This window comes from Meriones unguiculatus, chromosome 10 (assembly GCF_030254825.1).
Source record: "Meriones unguiculatus strain TT.TT164.6M chromosome 10, Bangor_MerUng_6.1, whole genome shotgun sequence".
NCBI classification, from domain to species: Eukaryota; Metazoa; Chordata; class Mammalia; order Rodentia; family Muridae; genus Meriones; species Meriones unguiculatus.
Window position 1 is genome coordinate 11,042,112 of NC_083358.1, and position 16,082 is coordinate 11,058,193.

At 49.8% G+C, this 16,082-nt stretch overlaps 1 protein-coding gene across 2 annotated transcripts in view; it reads left to right on the forward strand.

Annotated features, from left to right (window-relative positions):
- Nucleotides 1-6,119: 6,119 nt before the first annotated feature.
- The window catches only part of LOC110549600 (polycystin-1-like protein 2), an 81,037-nt gene continuing 71,074 nt past the window's right edge, over nt 6,120-16,082 (forward strand). For both annotated transcript variants that reach the window (XM_021638849.2, XM_021638850.2), the window contains exons 1-5: nt 6,120-6,414; nt 7,042-7,206; nt 7,691-7,876; nt 11,980-12,090; nt 15,157-15,304. In XM_021638849.2, coding sequence (XP_021494524.1) covers nt 6,120-6,414; nt 7,042-7,206; nt 7,691-7,876; nt 11,980-12,090; nt 15,157-15,304 — 905 coding nt within the window. The remainder of the gene's footprint in view (nt 6,415-7,041; nt 7,207-7,690; nt 7,877-11,979; nt 12,091-15,156; nt 15,305-16,082) is intronic.

Genomic DNA, 16,082 nt, shown 5'->3' on the forward strand with positions numbered 1-16,082 from the left:
AATTCCTACAGCTGGATCTTATGAAGGCCTTTTCTCAATTGAGGTTCCCTCCTTTCAGATACCTGTAGTTTGTGTGTCAAGTTGACGTAAGACTAGCCAGCACAAGACGGGCCCAGTGGCACACGCCTGTGCTCCCAGCACTCGGGGAGGCAGAGGCAAGCAGATCTCTGTGAGTTCGAGACCAGCCTGGTCTACAAAGTGAGTCTAGGATAGCCAAGGGTACACAGAGAAACCCTGCCTCAAAAAACAAAACAACAACAAAAAAAGCCAGCACAGGATGCCGTGGCAGAAAAGCCAAATACCGAGAATGGCAAAGGCACGCATTGCTCCACACAAATAGTCACTCATTTGTCAATTTCATGAATATGGGTCACCCCTGTCGGGCAGGATTGGTTCTGCACTGCAGGCAAAGGAAAGAAGTGGGAAACCCCCAAGCCTGTAAGTGCCTGGGGAGGACAGGGGCAGAGACAGCAAGCTTCCACAGGACTAGGGACTGAGCCAAGGCCTGTACAATGGTTAGGTGTAGCCCCCTGGAGAAGGTGAGGAGGGAGGACCAGGCAGAGGAGGAGGTGAGCTGCCTCAGCTGTCCCAGTGCAGGCCCCACACAGAGACTCTGCCCATGAGAGGTTTAGATGTTGTTTCCTGTGCCGCTGGAGCCACAGGAGGGAATGGCTCTCAGGAAAGGAAGGGAAGGGAGAGGAGAACTGTCAAGTGAAGGCTGGACTTGCTAAGATGGAATTGAGAAGACTAGAGAGGACTGATACTGCACAGAAGTGTCTCATGTTGCTGGGTGGCCGCGGCACACATCCTTAATCCCAGCACTCGGGAGGCAGAGGCAGGAGGATCTCTGTGAGTTTGAGGCCAGCCTCGTCTATAAAGCGAATTCCAGGACAGCCAGGACTGTTACATAGAGAAACCCTGTCTCGAAAAAACAAAAAAATTCTCATGCCAGCGCGTAGTCAACAACCTCAGCTATGACAATCGTTTCGTGAGCAGGCTGATCTTGAAGATGGTGGCAGTTGGGCTCAGGATAGTCCTGCAGGAAAACACACACACAAACATGAAGTAAAAGTTGAAATCAGCAAGCCATACAAATTGTGTTATAAAACAGCCCAACAATCTTATTTTGCAACCCCGTATCTCTTGCTAGAAGCCGTTGCCCACTTCCAGTGTCTCCCTGTTGGAGATAATGTTATCATATCTAAATTACGTTGCAGTTTTCCAATTAAGTTCTAGGTGGTGCTGCTAATTAGCCAGGGTGATAAGCTGGGCAGACAATGGCCACATCTTGTTTTTCAGGTTTAAAGGTGAAAGGCAAAGTCCCCACGGAGGCAGCAGCTGCCCTTAAGGAAGGACACGGTGGGTGTTCGGTAGACACTCAGCGAACAGACGCGTGTGTAGGCATGTGGTTCGCTGTGCTGTGGCCACTGCACGAGGGTCCACCACACACTGGTCAGCTTGGAAACAGGAACTGGCCCTCCGTTCAGGAGGTCACAAGCTGGAGATGAAGGTGTCAGCGGGACTGTGATTTTCGGAGGGTTCTGAGAGCTTGTTCTTTCTGCCTCTCCCAGCTTCTGCCGCCCGCACGCCGTCTCGGTGCTCCGTGGTGTACACATGCAGTGCTCTAACTCTGCCTCCGTGTCAGTGTGATATCTTTTCCTCCAAGCTTCACTATTAGGGCTCTGGTCACGGTACTTGTCATTCTGCCTTCGTGTGGCCTCACCTTAACCTTAGTACATTGCAAAGCTGGTCCCAACTAATGTCACACTTCAAGGTGCAACAGATCTGAAGGACACAATTCAACCTACAGTACTGAGGAAACAAAGGCTGTAAAAATGGGTGAAGGCAATGGTAGGAAGGTTGATCCTCCAAGCTGGATGCCTTTAGCTTCAAATCCTGAGCTCTCGCTGTTTGAAAGCTTGCTGCTGCCTGTGAATTGTGCTGAGACAGAAGACAGGAAAGAAGAGTCAGTTAGCCCTTGTGAGACGCTAGTGGGCCTGGGAGAAGAAGTTGGCATTGGAGCTGTCCTGGGGAAAGAGTGTGGGCATGTGAGCAAGCAAGCCTTGACAAGACACAGCCTTGGTGGAGGAGACAGCGTGTCCCGAGGCTGAGGTGGGACCGTATGTGGTAGAAGCTCTATGGAGGGTGACAGGGGGTGGCTGTAGTTTATGCACAACATGGCACCATTAGCACCTGGGTGTCATTCCTCAGGTGCTGACCACTTTTCTTTTTAAACATGGTCTTTCTCTAGCCTGAGACTTGCCAATTTTGCTAGGCTGCCTGGTCAGCAAGTGCCAGAGAGCCGCAGTCTCTGTAACACTGGCACTGGGCTTGCAAACAGTCTTCACCACGCCCAACCTCTGCCTCATTCTGTATGATTGGTCTTTCAAAGTCCAGGTTATCCTGTGAAATCTGCTGGCAAGTTAGCAAGCCTGAAGGATTCATCTACACTTGGGTGTTTAAAAAAAATCATAAGATGGCTGGTGAGATGGCTCAGCCACTAAGTCTGATGGACTGAGCTTGTTCTCTAGGCTGGAGAAAAAACAAAACAAAACAAAACCCTTGTGAGTTGTCTTCTGACATCCACCCAGGTGCTAATGGTGCCATGTTGTGCTTGTGTGCACGCACACCCCCATGTGTACACACATACAAAATGAAGGGCTAGAGAGATGGCTCAGCAGTTAAGAGCGGTCTGTTCCCAACCCCACATGGTGGCTCACTACAACTCTAACTGGGGTTTGAGGGAATCTGATGCTCTCCTTTTGCATCTGCAGGCACCAGGTTCACACGTGGCATGTGGACGCAAAAGCAAAACATTCATACACACAAAATAAAAACTTTTTTAAGAAAAAATAATCAAGAGAATTCCACTCACCATTCTGGTGGCTGAGGTCGGGGCACCTTCCTGTTTTCTTTGATTCAACATTCAGGAGCCATCTCTGGGGAGCAACCAGAACCAACCTCAGCCTCAGTGGTTTCTGGGTCTCCTCCCACATAGATTGCTTGCAGTAAATCCTTGCCTGTGTTGGCTTCAGGGGAACCCAACCTAAAATGCATATCATCCCCAGAAGAGAACACTGGGGCACATGTATTATAATGGTCCTTTTGTGTGTTTAAGTATGTGCATGTACATGTGTGTGGAGACCAGAGAACAACACTGGGTACAAGTCACCTCTCTTTTCTTTTTTAGACCATATAGGAGTTCTCTCAGTGATGTGGAGCTCATGAACTAGGCTCGGATGGCTGGCCAGTGAGCCCCAGGCTTCTGCCTGTTCCTATCTCTCCAGGGTTGGGATAATAGTCATTTTGGACAATGCCTGCTTTGTCCACATGGTACTGGAGACCAAGCATGGTTGAATCATCTCCCCAAAGCCTCACTAGAGTGCTTTTTAAAGATTCAGTGCTCTATTTAAACCAAACGAGCTGGCTTTCTGCTTTCCATCTACCAGGTGGGATGGCTGACCAGGTCAATAGAAATACGTTCACACGAGGCTGTTTGTGTCCTGGTTACGTGAAATGTGGCCCTCCCAGAAAAGAAGCTAAGGGACACTGAAAGCTGGTGACTTCACTAAGCAAGATGATCCCCAAGGCTGGCAGTCTACACTTTATCAGAATTCAAAGAATCTGAAAATGGAATTCAGCCTGGAGAGTCTCTCGGGTCAGCTCACGTCCCCAAGCACATCTCATTAGAAATATAAACTAAGCCTTCACCCGGGAGATACGCTATCTTTGCGTGCGGCCTTTCACATAGTTCACTGATGGAAGTCACTAGAAGTTTGGCCTCTGCAGATAACAGGCCAGATCTGCCCAGTCTGCATTCCAGCCCCTGAGTCATCCGGCGACACCATATCCCTTTCCTGCTTCTGCCTCTGTTCCTCCTCTATCTGGCAGCACCACTTCTCGGGGCTCTGAAATGGGGGTCAAGGGCAGGGATCAGCCCCAGTAACTGAAAGTGGACTAAAGTGGACGCCTATTGACTCTTCCAATGAGCTGGTCATAGGATAGACGAGGTTAAAGAGATGCTGTCCCATCCCAGGAAAGTCACAGAGAAGAATAGCCCAAGGGTTGCAGAGACTTAAAAAGAGGAGTGGTGTGAGCTCTGTCCAACTAGTGTCTGTTTCAGTATAAGGGAACTTGCCACCAAGCATGACTACCTGAATTCAGTTCCCCAGGACTCACGGAACAAAAGGAGAGAGCCAGCTCCCCAAAGTTGTCCTCTGACCTCCATATTCAAGCCATGGCATATGCACTTGCATGCACAGGCACACAAAGCAAATAACAAACAAATATAAAATCAAAAACACACAGATCTAAAAGAATGTAAGCTTGCTTAAAGTGGTAAAGCATTCCACGCTTTTTGGGTTTCTTTGTTCGTTTGTTTTACAGTGTTTTTGTGATACAATTCTAAGGTCCTTAGTGTGAACTTTGTGTTGTTTTTTTTTTTTTTGTTTGTTTGTTTGGTTCTGTTTTCACAGTATTAGAGACTGAACCCAGGGCCTCCCACTTGCTAGGCAAACAGGCCTTCTACTTCCCCCGCTGAGTGTGAACTTTATAGACTACAGAGTCACATTACAATGTCAGAACTGTGGCATCAGTGAGCCCACAGAATGCGATGCTCAGTGAGACAGGCCACACAGGGCACGTGACAAACTGGAAGATTCATTTGTGGGAAACATCCAGAATGGGCAAATCTAACAGGCAAGCCTAGAGGCAGAAATGGAGATTCGTAGTTGCCAGGGGTTGGGGTGGGGAGAGTGGAAAGAAAAGGTGATAATTGCACATGGGGCTGGGGAGAGCGCACAGCTGGCAAGGTCCTTCCCACAGAAGCGTGAGGAGTGGAGTTCTATCCCTGAAACCCACGTTAGAGCTGAGGGCCGCACTGGGGCAACAGGCAGATTCCTGGGGCCACTGGCCAAGCCAGGTGGCTCGTGAGCTGCCCGTTCAGCGAGAGATCCTGTGTCAAAAACTAAAGCGGAAGGCTGGAGAGACGGTTTGGGGAGTGAAGCCCACGTAGTGGAAGGAGGGTGGAGTTTGATCCTTGAGACCCATGTAAGGGTGAAACTGGCTACACACACACACACACACACACACACACACACACACACACACACACACAGAGGTGGGAGGTGTAACAGTTGTTTTTTTAAGGTGGAAAGCGAGGGCAGCAGAGGGCTTGGCAGTTAGAAGCATCTACTGCTCTCACAGAAGACCTGTCCCTCCCTCCCCTCTCTCGGTAGGAGTGCTGGAATTAAATATGCACACCACCACATCTGGATTATTACAAGGGTTCTGGGGATCAAATGCAGGCTTGTGCGGCTTATGCTTTTACACACTGAGTCACCGCTTCGGTCTCGGGAACATACGCCTTGAAGGATGAGAGGGTGGGCAGGAAGGACCCAAAAATTGTCAGAGGCCGGACGGACTAAGCATAACGCTGTGGACAAAGATAAGACATTTAAATTTTAGCCACAGACCCCAGACACTCAGCAGATGGTTTTGGAGGATGGCTGAGGATGAATAGGTCCATGTTTTGGATAAAAGGTTATTTGATGACACGAAATAAATTTTGTAGCGAGGTTTTATCCTCCGATAGGTGTAAGTGATGATATGGTGAGTCAGAAAGGGACCTGTCTCTCCCATCCGGTTCTGGCCACACCAGGGGAAGACGGTTATCATCTGGGTACAGATGTCGTTCCACACAATAGGGTTGCGTATGGGTACCACTCTGTATGGGTGCCATCCCATAACTCACTTCCATGCCAGTTTTATCATATACCTGCACATGCTGATGGCTTTTCTGGGAACATTGGACACTCAGGTAATGGCCCAAAGAAAATGAACAATAAAGAATCTATCAAACAAGTATCAATGCAAATTTATCTTTCTCTGGAAGAAATGCAAATATGAATTGGTTTTCAAACAGGCATTGAGCAAAGAATTGGCTGAAGTCAAAACACAGACACATTGATCCTGAATCTTTTGTCTCATAAACAAAAGAGTTATTACTGGTGCAAAGAGGGAAGGGAAGATGGATGGTGGGTGTTTGTGGGAATGGCAGAATATGAAGGAGTGGGGAACGAGCCTCATCCTGCAGCCCCAGCAGCGGTCCCAAGGTGAGCATGGCAGGCTTGGTGCTCCTGGGGCTGGCACTGAGCTCAGGCGTCACTGTGGCCAAGTCAGAAGGAAGCAGCTTATGCTTAAGGAGCCAGGTGTTCTTCAGGGATGCTTGCTATGAATTCCTGCCGCTGGGACACACCTTCCATGGTGCCCAGGGCTGGTGCGAAGGGCACGGAGGCCACCTGGTCTTCATTCGTGATGAAGACACTCAACAGTTCCTGGAGAAGCACATTTCCCAGGACAGAGACTGGTGGATTGGACTCACAGGAACCTCGGCATCCAATGGAAGTGTGGGAGGTAGGTGCTGTGTAGTTGGGAGGCATGTGATAGACTTCTTACCCAGAACCCCGTGGGGAAAATTAACATGTTTTAATTTTCATGTCAAGGAGTCCCTCCTCTTTAGTTGTTTTGTAGATCAGGTATAGTAAATGTACAGTAACTAGCAGAGGGACTGGTCTAAAAACATGTTTGTCATCCTCTTGTTCCTGGGGTCCATGCTCTCTGTGGTGTGTCTGTACACTCTGAGGGCAAACCTTCCCCGGAAGGTTGCTGAGTCTTGCAGGACTGTAGAAGCTTCTGGAGCAATGCAAGCCACTTCTCTCTGCTCTAAATCCATGCCCAGACACAGCTGAGCAGACACTCTACTCCAGAGTTCTTCACCTATGAGTGTCACGGAATACTCTGGGCCCTGCACTTTGCCACTCCTGATTTGCACCACTTTTTGTGGGTTTCCCCAAGATGGTGTCCAGTTATGTCTGAGCGTTTGAAACTAAGAATGAGGACACACTCATTCTCTGCTGTGGGAAAGCAAAGGCATTGACTGAGCACCAGTGCATGCTAGGAGCTGAGTTAGGGCAAGGCCTCTACCTAGGGAGGGCAAAAGAGGGTTCCTGCCAAGGCCTGCTGTACTTGTTTCCATTCCAGGCTCTGGGACCTGGCTGGACTCTACAGATGTGAACTACAGCAACTGGCAGGAAGGGCAGGCCACACCTGCCCCGGGGACCTGCGGCTGCATCAGGGGTGGCTCTTCATCCCAGTGGGCTGCCTTAGAGGACTGTGCCCAGGCCCTTGCCTTCATCTGCGAGTTTGGTGAGCTGGTCCTGTGTGGCCTCCCTCCTTGACTCTCCCTGCTGATGTGCCTCCCTCCCTTCCTACTTCCTCTCCTGCCCGCCTGCTTTTAACCCTCTTAGGCCTCACCTCTCCAGCCTTCTCTCTTTACTGATCCCCCTCATCTCTGTAGGTTTCTTGTCATTTTTGTCTAGGTCATTCTTTCCCAACTTCTCTCCCCTTTGTGTTTCTTTGTGGGTCTCTTTGCTTTCCACTCTCTTCTGTGTCTGTCTCTTTGAGTCTCTTATCTTCCTGTGTCTGTACCTTGCCTGTAGACCTCTTGTGACACCGTCTTGTTTGTTTGGGACTTTCTCCCTTTCTATCTCTGGGTCTCCGCCACCCCATGCTCTGTGTCTCTCTGAGTCTTCCTCCCTCTTCAGCTGGCTCCATTCTACCCTTGCATCTCACAGCCCTGGCCCAGCACTTATCTAGTTCATTCTAAGTTGCCACCTTCTCTTTGTTGCAGGGGTCGGCCACAGCCTGGCTTGTGAAGGCCACAACGCCACTATGCACTGTGGCTCTGGAGATGTTATCCAAGTCCAGGATGCTTTCTTTGGGCGCCAGACCCCCTATTTGTGCACCTGGGGCATCTGGCCTCCTGCTGACCTAGAGGGAGAATGTGGCTGGGTCAGCGTCAAGGATGAGGTGTCAGGTAGGACCCCAGGAAGATTCTGATGTTCTTCAGATACAGCCTGGGCCTCCTCCCTGTGGGGAAGCCAACCAGCTTCTGTCCACAGCACTATGGCCATGGTTGTCAAACCTAGCTTCTGGGGCAGGAAGGCTTCTAATCTCTGGGTGCAGAGAACATCAATTCAGTTAACCCGATTTTTACATTTACAGAACATTTCATACCTAGAGGCAAGAATAAGGAAAGCTGGATTTCACGGCTTATGTCTGTAATCCTTGCACTTGAGATATGGAGGAAGGAGGATCAGAAGTTTAAGGTCATCCTTAGCTACCTAGCAGGTTCGGGGCCAGCCTGGGCTACGTGAGTTCCTGTCTCAAACAAGCCAGCAAAGAATAAAGAATATTGTGATAAACTCCCAGAGAGCTACCTCCTCCTTTGTCAGATCTTAATACCATGTCACGGTGTAGCACTGGCTTAAGATTTGTTCATAAAGAATAAATAAAGTGTGGCATCACAGGGTTCATCCACCTTGCTTCTCTTGAGGGAGGGTGTCTCACTGGAATGAAACTCACTTAGACTAGGGTGGAATAGACTAGCTAGCCAGTGAGCCCCAGGGATCTGGCTGTCTCCCCTTCCCCAGTGCTGCGATTATAAATTTGTACCATCACACTCTGCTTTTTGGTGTGGGTTTTGGGGTTGAATTCAGGCCTGTGTGTTGGCATGGCAGGCACTTTACTGACAAGGTCACCTCCCCAGCCGCTGGGGCAGACATTTCTGATGCCATCTCCTCTGTATGTGGTGCTTTCCCTATGGCTTCCCACCACACACACACAAATCAGAATAACTCTCCTCTAACCATCAAGGACTCAGTTTCAGGGATTGCCCGGCTTCCTGTCTCTCCTCTGAAGACTCCAGAACCTTCCTGTATGCAGGACAGTAGGGAATCTTTGGCTGTCTGTCAACAGTGACCACTGTTCAGACACCCGGAACCTGGAAAGGCAGGTGGTCTCAGCTCCTCAGGACACAACAGTGGATGCCCTGCCTGGGAGCTGGGGGCCACAGGTACAGCTCCCCTAAGTGTGTGTGTTAGAATTTCCCCTCTGAGGCTGTGTCTCTAGCCAAAGACCCCGTGACAATTATGGGGTGCAGAGTGCTCTCCACGCCTCTGAGGAGAGCATGTCTCTTCTCCCTTGGAACTCTTCCTTGCCCCACTCCCCTTTCCCCTACCAGTCCACCACGGTGAGCCTGGCGTCGGGGTAGAAAAATTGAAATCAGCTTGTAGTTCTCAACATCTCTCATCCGAGTTCCAGCACTCCTCCTGTGCTGTGCCCTCCAAGATGGAAGGGCCTCAGCTGAACAAGCTGAGGGAGCCATCTTCACCACAGTACAGAGGAGCTGGGCTGGCTGCTTCCTCAATGGTGCAGCTACGGGTTTTGGAAGCAGAGCCACCACACCCCAGACAGCACATTGGAAGGGAAATTCGGACCTCACTGGGAAGGGTGAGGGGAGCTGGCACGGCCCCCATCTGATGGTATCTGAGTTCCTCATCGCTCAACCATCCAGCAGCCAATAAAGATTTATTGAGGACTAATAGGGCTCTGCACTACCCTGGGCTCTGGAGAGATAGGATGAATCAAACTGTCCGCTTTCAAAGAGCTCAGAGTCCAGTGGGGAGACAGATAGACGCTGCCATGGAAGGGAGCAAAAGGCACTGTGCAGAGCGTGCCTTGCAGCTACCACGTGCCAGCTCTGTGTGGGAGACCCAACAGCGCACAGAACCTTTAAAATGCTCCCGGGCCTTTGGAGACTCCCAGGGAGCATGGTGGATGCCCACGGGGGTACGTAACTGGATGGAGGGCCGTCACCAACCAGGCCTCATTGGGAATTACGATGAGAGCTGTAGGGTGTAGCTCGCTGCAGATGGCCTGCCTAGCACGTGGGAGGCCTTCGGTTTAATTCTCAGAACCTCCTCACACTCCCCAAAGCCACAATTCAAAAACCCAATACTTGGATGCAGTGGCCATACCAACAGTCCCAGACAACCCAGCAACCCGGGAGGTGGAGACAAGAGGATTTTTTGAGGTCAAAGATTAAGGTCAGCCTAAACAGCAGAGTGAAACTCCACCTGCTCCCCTCCAAGAACAGAAATTAGTTAGCTGTGGAGGTGTACCTCCTTAACTTAGAAGGCAGAGGCAGGTGGATTTCTCTGAGTTCAAGGCTAACATGATCTAAATAGAGAGCTCTGGTTCAACTAGGGTTACCTAGTGAGGCCTTGTCTCAAAAAAAAGTGTTGAAAGAAAAGAAGGGAGGAAGGAAGTGAGGAGGCAGGGAGAGCAAGGGGAAGAAAAAGAGGAGAAAAAAGGGAAAAGAAAGAAGGAAAGGAGAGGGAGGAAATCAATCAATCAATCAATCAGTTAGCTCACTCAACTGGGTGGTTTAATCCAGGGAGCTGTTTTCCTAAATCCTGGACGTTCTGAGAAACCAAACAGCTTTTACAGTACCCCAATCACTTAAAACTGTGGGTGTGGTGAGCCGGGGCTCAGAAAGCCACTCACAAGGCACATGCACAAGGCACAGATTTGCTTCAGGTCACTGGTTGCCTGACTTGGGGATGGAGAGGCTGCCTAAGATTGAGAACAATGTAAACAGGAGCCACTCTGTGCAGGGGACTCTCTTGGCATGAAAACAGGAGAGAGCTGGGGAGGAGAATACAGCCAAGTTCCTGGTGTGAGTGAGCAGAGCACCTGCTCTGCTGTGGCTTGGGGAAGCCACATTCCGGGATGAAGAGAAACTTCAGGCATCTGATAGGACTGGATTCTGCCTCAGAAGTGGTACTGGCTATGGTCTTTCCCAGAACCCAGAGAAGGGAGAGAAGCACAGTCCAGCCTAACCGGATTTCTGACCTTTAGAACAAGACAGGAGCCTGTGTTGTTTCCAGCCACTGTCTGAGCAGCTGGAGATGAACATGTGTCTAACACACGTGCTTGAGCCAGAGAGACTGGAACGTGAGATTGCTTGTACTGTGGGCGAGGGGACACATGGGCAGAGACAGGGGTTCACGAAGGGGTTCACTCCCTGGAGGAGGTGGGAGGTTAGAGGCTATCAGGAAAAGGGCAGGTGGGTGTGTGAGGGAGTGGGAGGGGAGTATGCGAAGCCCTACAGGAAGGAGTTTGGTGGTACCCGGAACCAAGAGTGTGTGGTGTGACTCTAGCACATAGGGAGACAGGAAATCCATCCAAAGAGCCTGGACTTTTTCCTGGTGGGAAGAGATGGAGGCTGCTGGGTGGGAGGCGTTGGCAGGGGGTTAGGATTGGGGTTGGGGGCCGGAACTTGATTTTAGAGGCACCCAGAGCTACTGTGAGTACCTGCGTATGTTAGCACACAAACAGGGAGGCTGCCATCTGACACCTAGCTGGGAGCTGCAGGTGGCTCAAGGGAGAACTGGAGAGATTCTAGACCCAGAAGGCCAGCATGGTGGTATTGCTCACTGGTGGGGGTTCAGGATGCTGTGATATTTCCGGCTTTGACCGATCGGTGCCCTGAGATGCATAAGGCTAAGAGACTGAGAGAGGAAGGGCCCCACGTGGAGAAAGAAAAGGGAGAGCAGTGTCCCAAGCATGTCAAAACTGAGAACTCAAATTGGGGTGTGTGTGTGTAGAATAATACACATCGATTCTCTAACAGTTTTAGAGGTCAGTGCCCAAGATATGAGCAGGGCCATGAGCTCCAGCCTCTTCTAGCTGTTTTCTGGTATCCCTTGCTGTCCGTGCCTTGCAAAAGCATCATGTTTCTACAAGCTGTGGATGAGAGAGTCACTGGCCCCTGGCTGCTGTCAACCCCATGGTTGATATCAGCATAGTAAACAGTGAAGAAAGGATGGTGTCGGGGGGAGGGGGAGGGGCAATCTGTCTTTCTGGCTAAACAACTCCATAGGCATTTAAATATGTCACAGCCTAGAGCAAACATAGATGGGTTTTCTGTCGTCTTAGCTGAGGGCCTGTAGGTATCAACGGGCATTTGGTGAGCGGGTAGTGAGTAATTGGGTGGATGACGCGACACTCTGTGATGCTCTGCTGACTTTATGTCTTCTTGTCTCCCTATCTTCGGGCAATGTGGCTGTCTCCCAGGCCAGTGCCAAGGGCTGCAGGCATGCCAGGTAACCGCAGACCGGACCTACTTTGGAGACCCGTGCCCCAGCAGGGGCAGCTACCTGTGGGTGCAGTACCAGTGTCTGGAAGGTGAGTCTCCGACCCGGGTGGACATGGGGAGTTTCTTATTTCTGCCGTTTGTCAGCCTAAAACTCCCCTGTCAGGTGGCAGATCTGCTGTGTGCAGAGAACTTCCCCCACAACAGCCTCCCCGTGGCCAGACATCCCTGCCCCCCCCCCGGCCTTCTCTCCCGGAACTGTTTGCATGCATGCCTGCGCACACACACTTTTAAAAAAATTTTTTTAATTTTATATGCACGGGTGCTTTGCCTGCAAGTGTGTGTGTGTGTGTGATGCATATGTTACCTGCAAAGGTCAGAAGAGGGCAACAGTCACCTAGAATTGCAGTTACGGAGTCTGTGAGCCTCCATGTAGGAGATGGGAACTGAACCCAGATCTTCTGCAAGAGCAACAAGCGCTCCTAAGCACTGGACCAGCTCTCAAGCCCTAAAATTGAAACCTTTAAGAGTCATGAAATAAATTGTATTATCACAATTTATAATTCTTCCCTTCCATTTGACAGCCTTATTCCCTCTAAGAAAATGCTGTTAATATTGAGAAGCTTTTTTTTCCCCCTCTCTCTCTACATTTAAAAATGTTTACAGGCAGGGCTGGAGAGATGGCTCAGAGTTCTTCCAAAGGTCCTGAGTTCAATTTTCAGCAACTGCATGGTGGCTCACAATCATCTATAATGAGATCTGGTGCCCCCTTCTGGCCTGCAGGCACACATTCAGGCAGACTAATGTATAAATAATAAATACATAAATCTTTTAAAAATGTTTACAGACATGGCTATGAGTGAATATATACACATTTTGACTAAAACATAATCATATTAATCTAGTGCTCAACTTTTTTTTTTTTCATTTTACAATGTATCTCAGACACAACTCTAAATCACTTCCTTACATTTTGGAGGGAGGAGCAGCTTGGTTTTGTGACCCACTGAGTTTAACCAGGTCCTTGGTGTGAGCATGGCTGTGGTGCTGTCCCCCGAGGCATGGGTAGTTCAGCCGTGGTCCCACCACACTGAAGACATGACTTCGCCTCTCCCTGCAGCCCTCCATTGCCCATGGCTCCCTAGAAGGTGGGGGGGCCCACGAGATTCTCCCCATCCGGTGACTGAATGCTGCTCATTCAGTGCTGTGCGGGCTACCGCCACTGTGATGCGTAGCTTGACATGAACCTGGGGTCATTTTCAGAGAGCTGAGTGTGTTTTAAGCGCTGGTAGACAGCACTAAATTACCCTCCCAAAGAGCCGCATTAGTCCGCTCTCCTACAGAGAAGGATGAGTACGCCAACTTCCCTTAAGGGTGAGACACCGCACTGTGCCATCGTCCTTTGACAAATGACTCAGAAAAGCAACTTCTGCCCAGGGCATGAGCATCAAGGACCTGAGGGGAAAAGATGAGTCAGAGCGGGCAGGGTTCCCAGTGGCATCTAGCACAGCAGAGCTGAGGCTGTAGGAGGACGGGTACAGGAAGGGGAGGGTGGCAGCCAACAGGCTTTACCTGTGGCATTAGTTCGCTCATCTTGTCTGGGTGGAACAAGATGGAGGGCCTTTCTCCTTCTTTTATTGTCTGGGAAGGATAGGCCATATGCTTTGGCATCGAGTTCTGCTTGATGGTTTTGCTAGTGGGCCAAGTGTGTCTTTTGGAGATCTGTCAGCCACATTGGGTCACAGAAGGGTGTGACAGCGCAGAGGAGGGATGTGTAGGGTATGGCAACCACATTTCACCCTGTTCCCGGGAACCAGTGTGTTCTGATCAGAGCTGTCCTCTGATTGGTGAAGAGGGAGTCAGTACCCTGGGTCCAATACCCAGAGGTCAGCTGTACCCCTAGCACCCCTCACAAGTCCCAGCTGCCCCGGAAGGCCCCTCACAGCTGAGGGTGAGAGCCTGAAGGCATTCTGCCTTGATCCAGAGTCTTTCACACACAGTTTAGGCACCGGAAGCTGCAGCACACAGGTTCTCATCAGGCTATGGGGGGCCCCAGCTAATTCTGCTTGTCTTACCCCACCGCAGCTTTTGAAGCTCAATCCCTACCAAGTTTATTATAAACTGGCCTAGAGCAACTCATCTGCCACCTTCAGCCAAATAGGCTTTCTTAAAGGAGTTTTTTGTTTGTTTGTTTGTTAGTAGTTTTAGCCATTATAAAATAGAGTTGGATCATCGGTGTGTTGGTTAAATAAATTAGGGGATATTATGCAGCTGTTAAAAAAGGGGGGGCACAGCTCTGAGACTGTCACACACACAAATCTGTGTGATGCGTTAGGTTAAAAAGTGCAAGAATATGCATGTTTGTGTGTGCTTGTATGCTTGTAGCTCTGTGTACAGAGCAACCCAGGATTGTGGTGATAATGGCTGTCTCTAGACTTCAGGATAGGGGTCTCGACAGATGTGCAGGCTTTCAGAGACGGAGGCTGTCACTCAGTTGGTGGGTACTTGCCTTGTATATTAAAAGTCCTGGGTTTGATCCCCACTGCTACATATAGGCAGGCATAGCAGTACATGCTTGTAATCTCAGCATCTAGGAGGTAGAGGGAGGAGGATCAGAAGTTCAAGGTTGCCCGAAACTACATTTTGTGTTTGAGGGCCAGGATATAGAGATTCTATCTCAAAAATAAAGTAAAAAATCAAAAGAAAAAAATTTAAAACACCAGAGAGATGGCTCAGCAGTAGAAGCTCTTATGGCCCAGTGCTCTGAGTTTGATCCCTGAAGCCCACATGGTGAAAAGAGAGAATTGACTGTTGCTGGTTGTCCTCTAACCTTCGCACACATACATACATGTTCGTGCACGTGACACGCACAAAATAAATAGATAGTTAAGTAAATGAATGAATAAATCTGTCTTTCAAAAGTAAAAATAAATCAGGAGGCAGAAGCAGGTGGAGTTATGTGAGTTTGAGGCCAGAACAACCAGGGCTGTATAAAGAGATCCTGTCTCAAAATAAAATAAAATAGTAAAACTACAGTAAACTTTAAATGCCTTATATAAAAGTAATGGCCACATGGGTAGAAGGAAGTGATTTTTTTAAAGGCAGAAACAAACGTCTTTGGTTCACAAATTCACAAAACATCACGCTTGGGTCTGCAGGCCTGCGGCTGGTGGTACCGACCAAGAGCTTCATCTTTGACAATGTCACCATCTCCCTGATGTGGCTCCTTTCTCCCTACATTGGAAACCTGTCCTGCATACTCAGCATGGGAGATGGTCACACTTTTGACCCCTACTACCCTCCCAGGTAAGAGTGACTTCCAATCCTTAGGCAGGTTGTATCCGTCGGCTTTTGCTGTATAACAATCTACCTCAAAACCTGATGACTGGAGCCGTACTTTTCATTTCTCATGGTTCTGGGGAGGGCTGGGTGGATTTCCTGGTGGGGCTGACCCTGTGGGTGGTGACTGGCCAGGGGAAGGCCTCACTCTCTCACCTGTCCTTCAGTCAACTGGATGTCTGTCAGCTGAGGGCATGTGCTGTTCATCATCACACAGGCTGGCCAGGATTGATCCCATGTGCTAGAGGGGTTTCCATAGCTCTGCTCTAGAATGGTGACAGGCATGGTGTGCTCAGGCTCTGTCGCGGCATTCTGCGCCATCTTCACCTGGTCTCTGACCACCTGAGCTTTGTCACACAGTCCTTTTTGCATCACGGTTCAGCCACCCCCGTCTGTGTGCCTCGGACCATGTCACACCTCTCCAAGCCTCGATTGCTTGGTCCATGAAAACCAGATGATAGGGCTGATGTCTCAGTTAGGGTTTTTATTGCTGATGAAACACCAGGACCAAAAAGCAAGCTGGGGAGGAAAGGTTTATTTGGCTTACACTTCTACAGCACTGTTCATCATTGAAGGAAGTCAGGATCAGAACTCAAAGAGGGCAGGATCCTGGAGGCAGGAGTTGAGGTAGAGGCCATGGAGGAGTGATGTTTACTGGCTTACTCAGCCTGTTCTCTTAGAGACCCCAGGACCATCAGCCCAGGGATGGCACCACCCACAGTGGACTAGGCCCTCCCCCATTGAG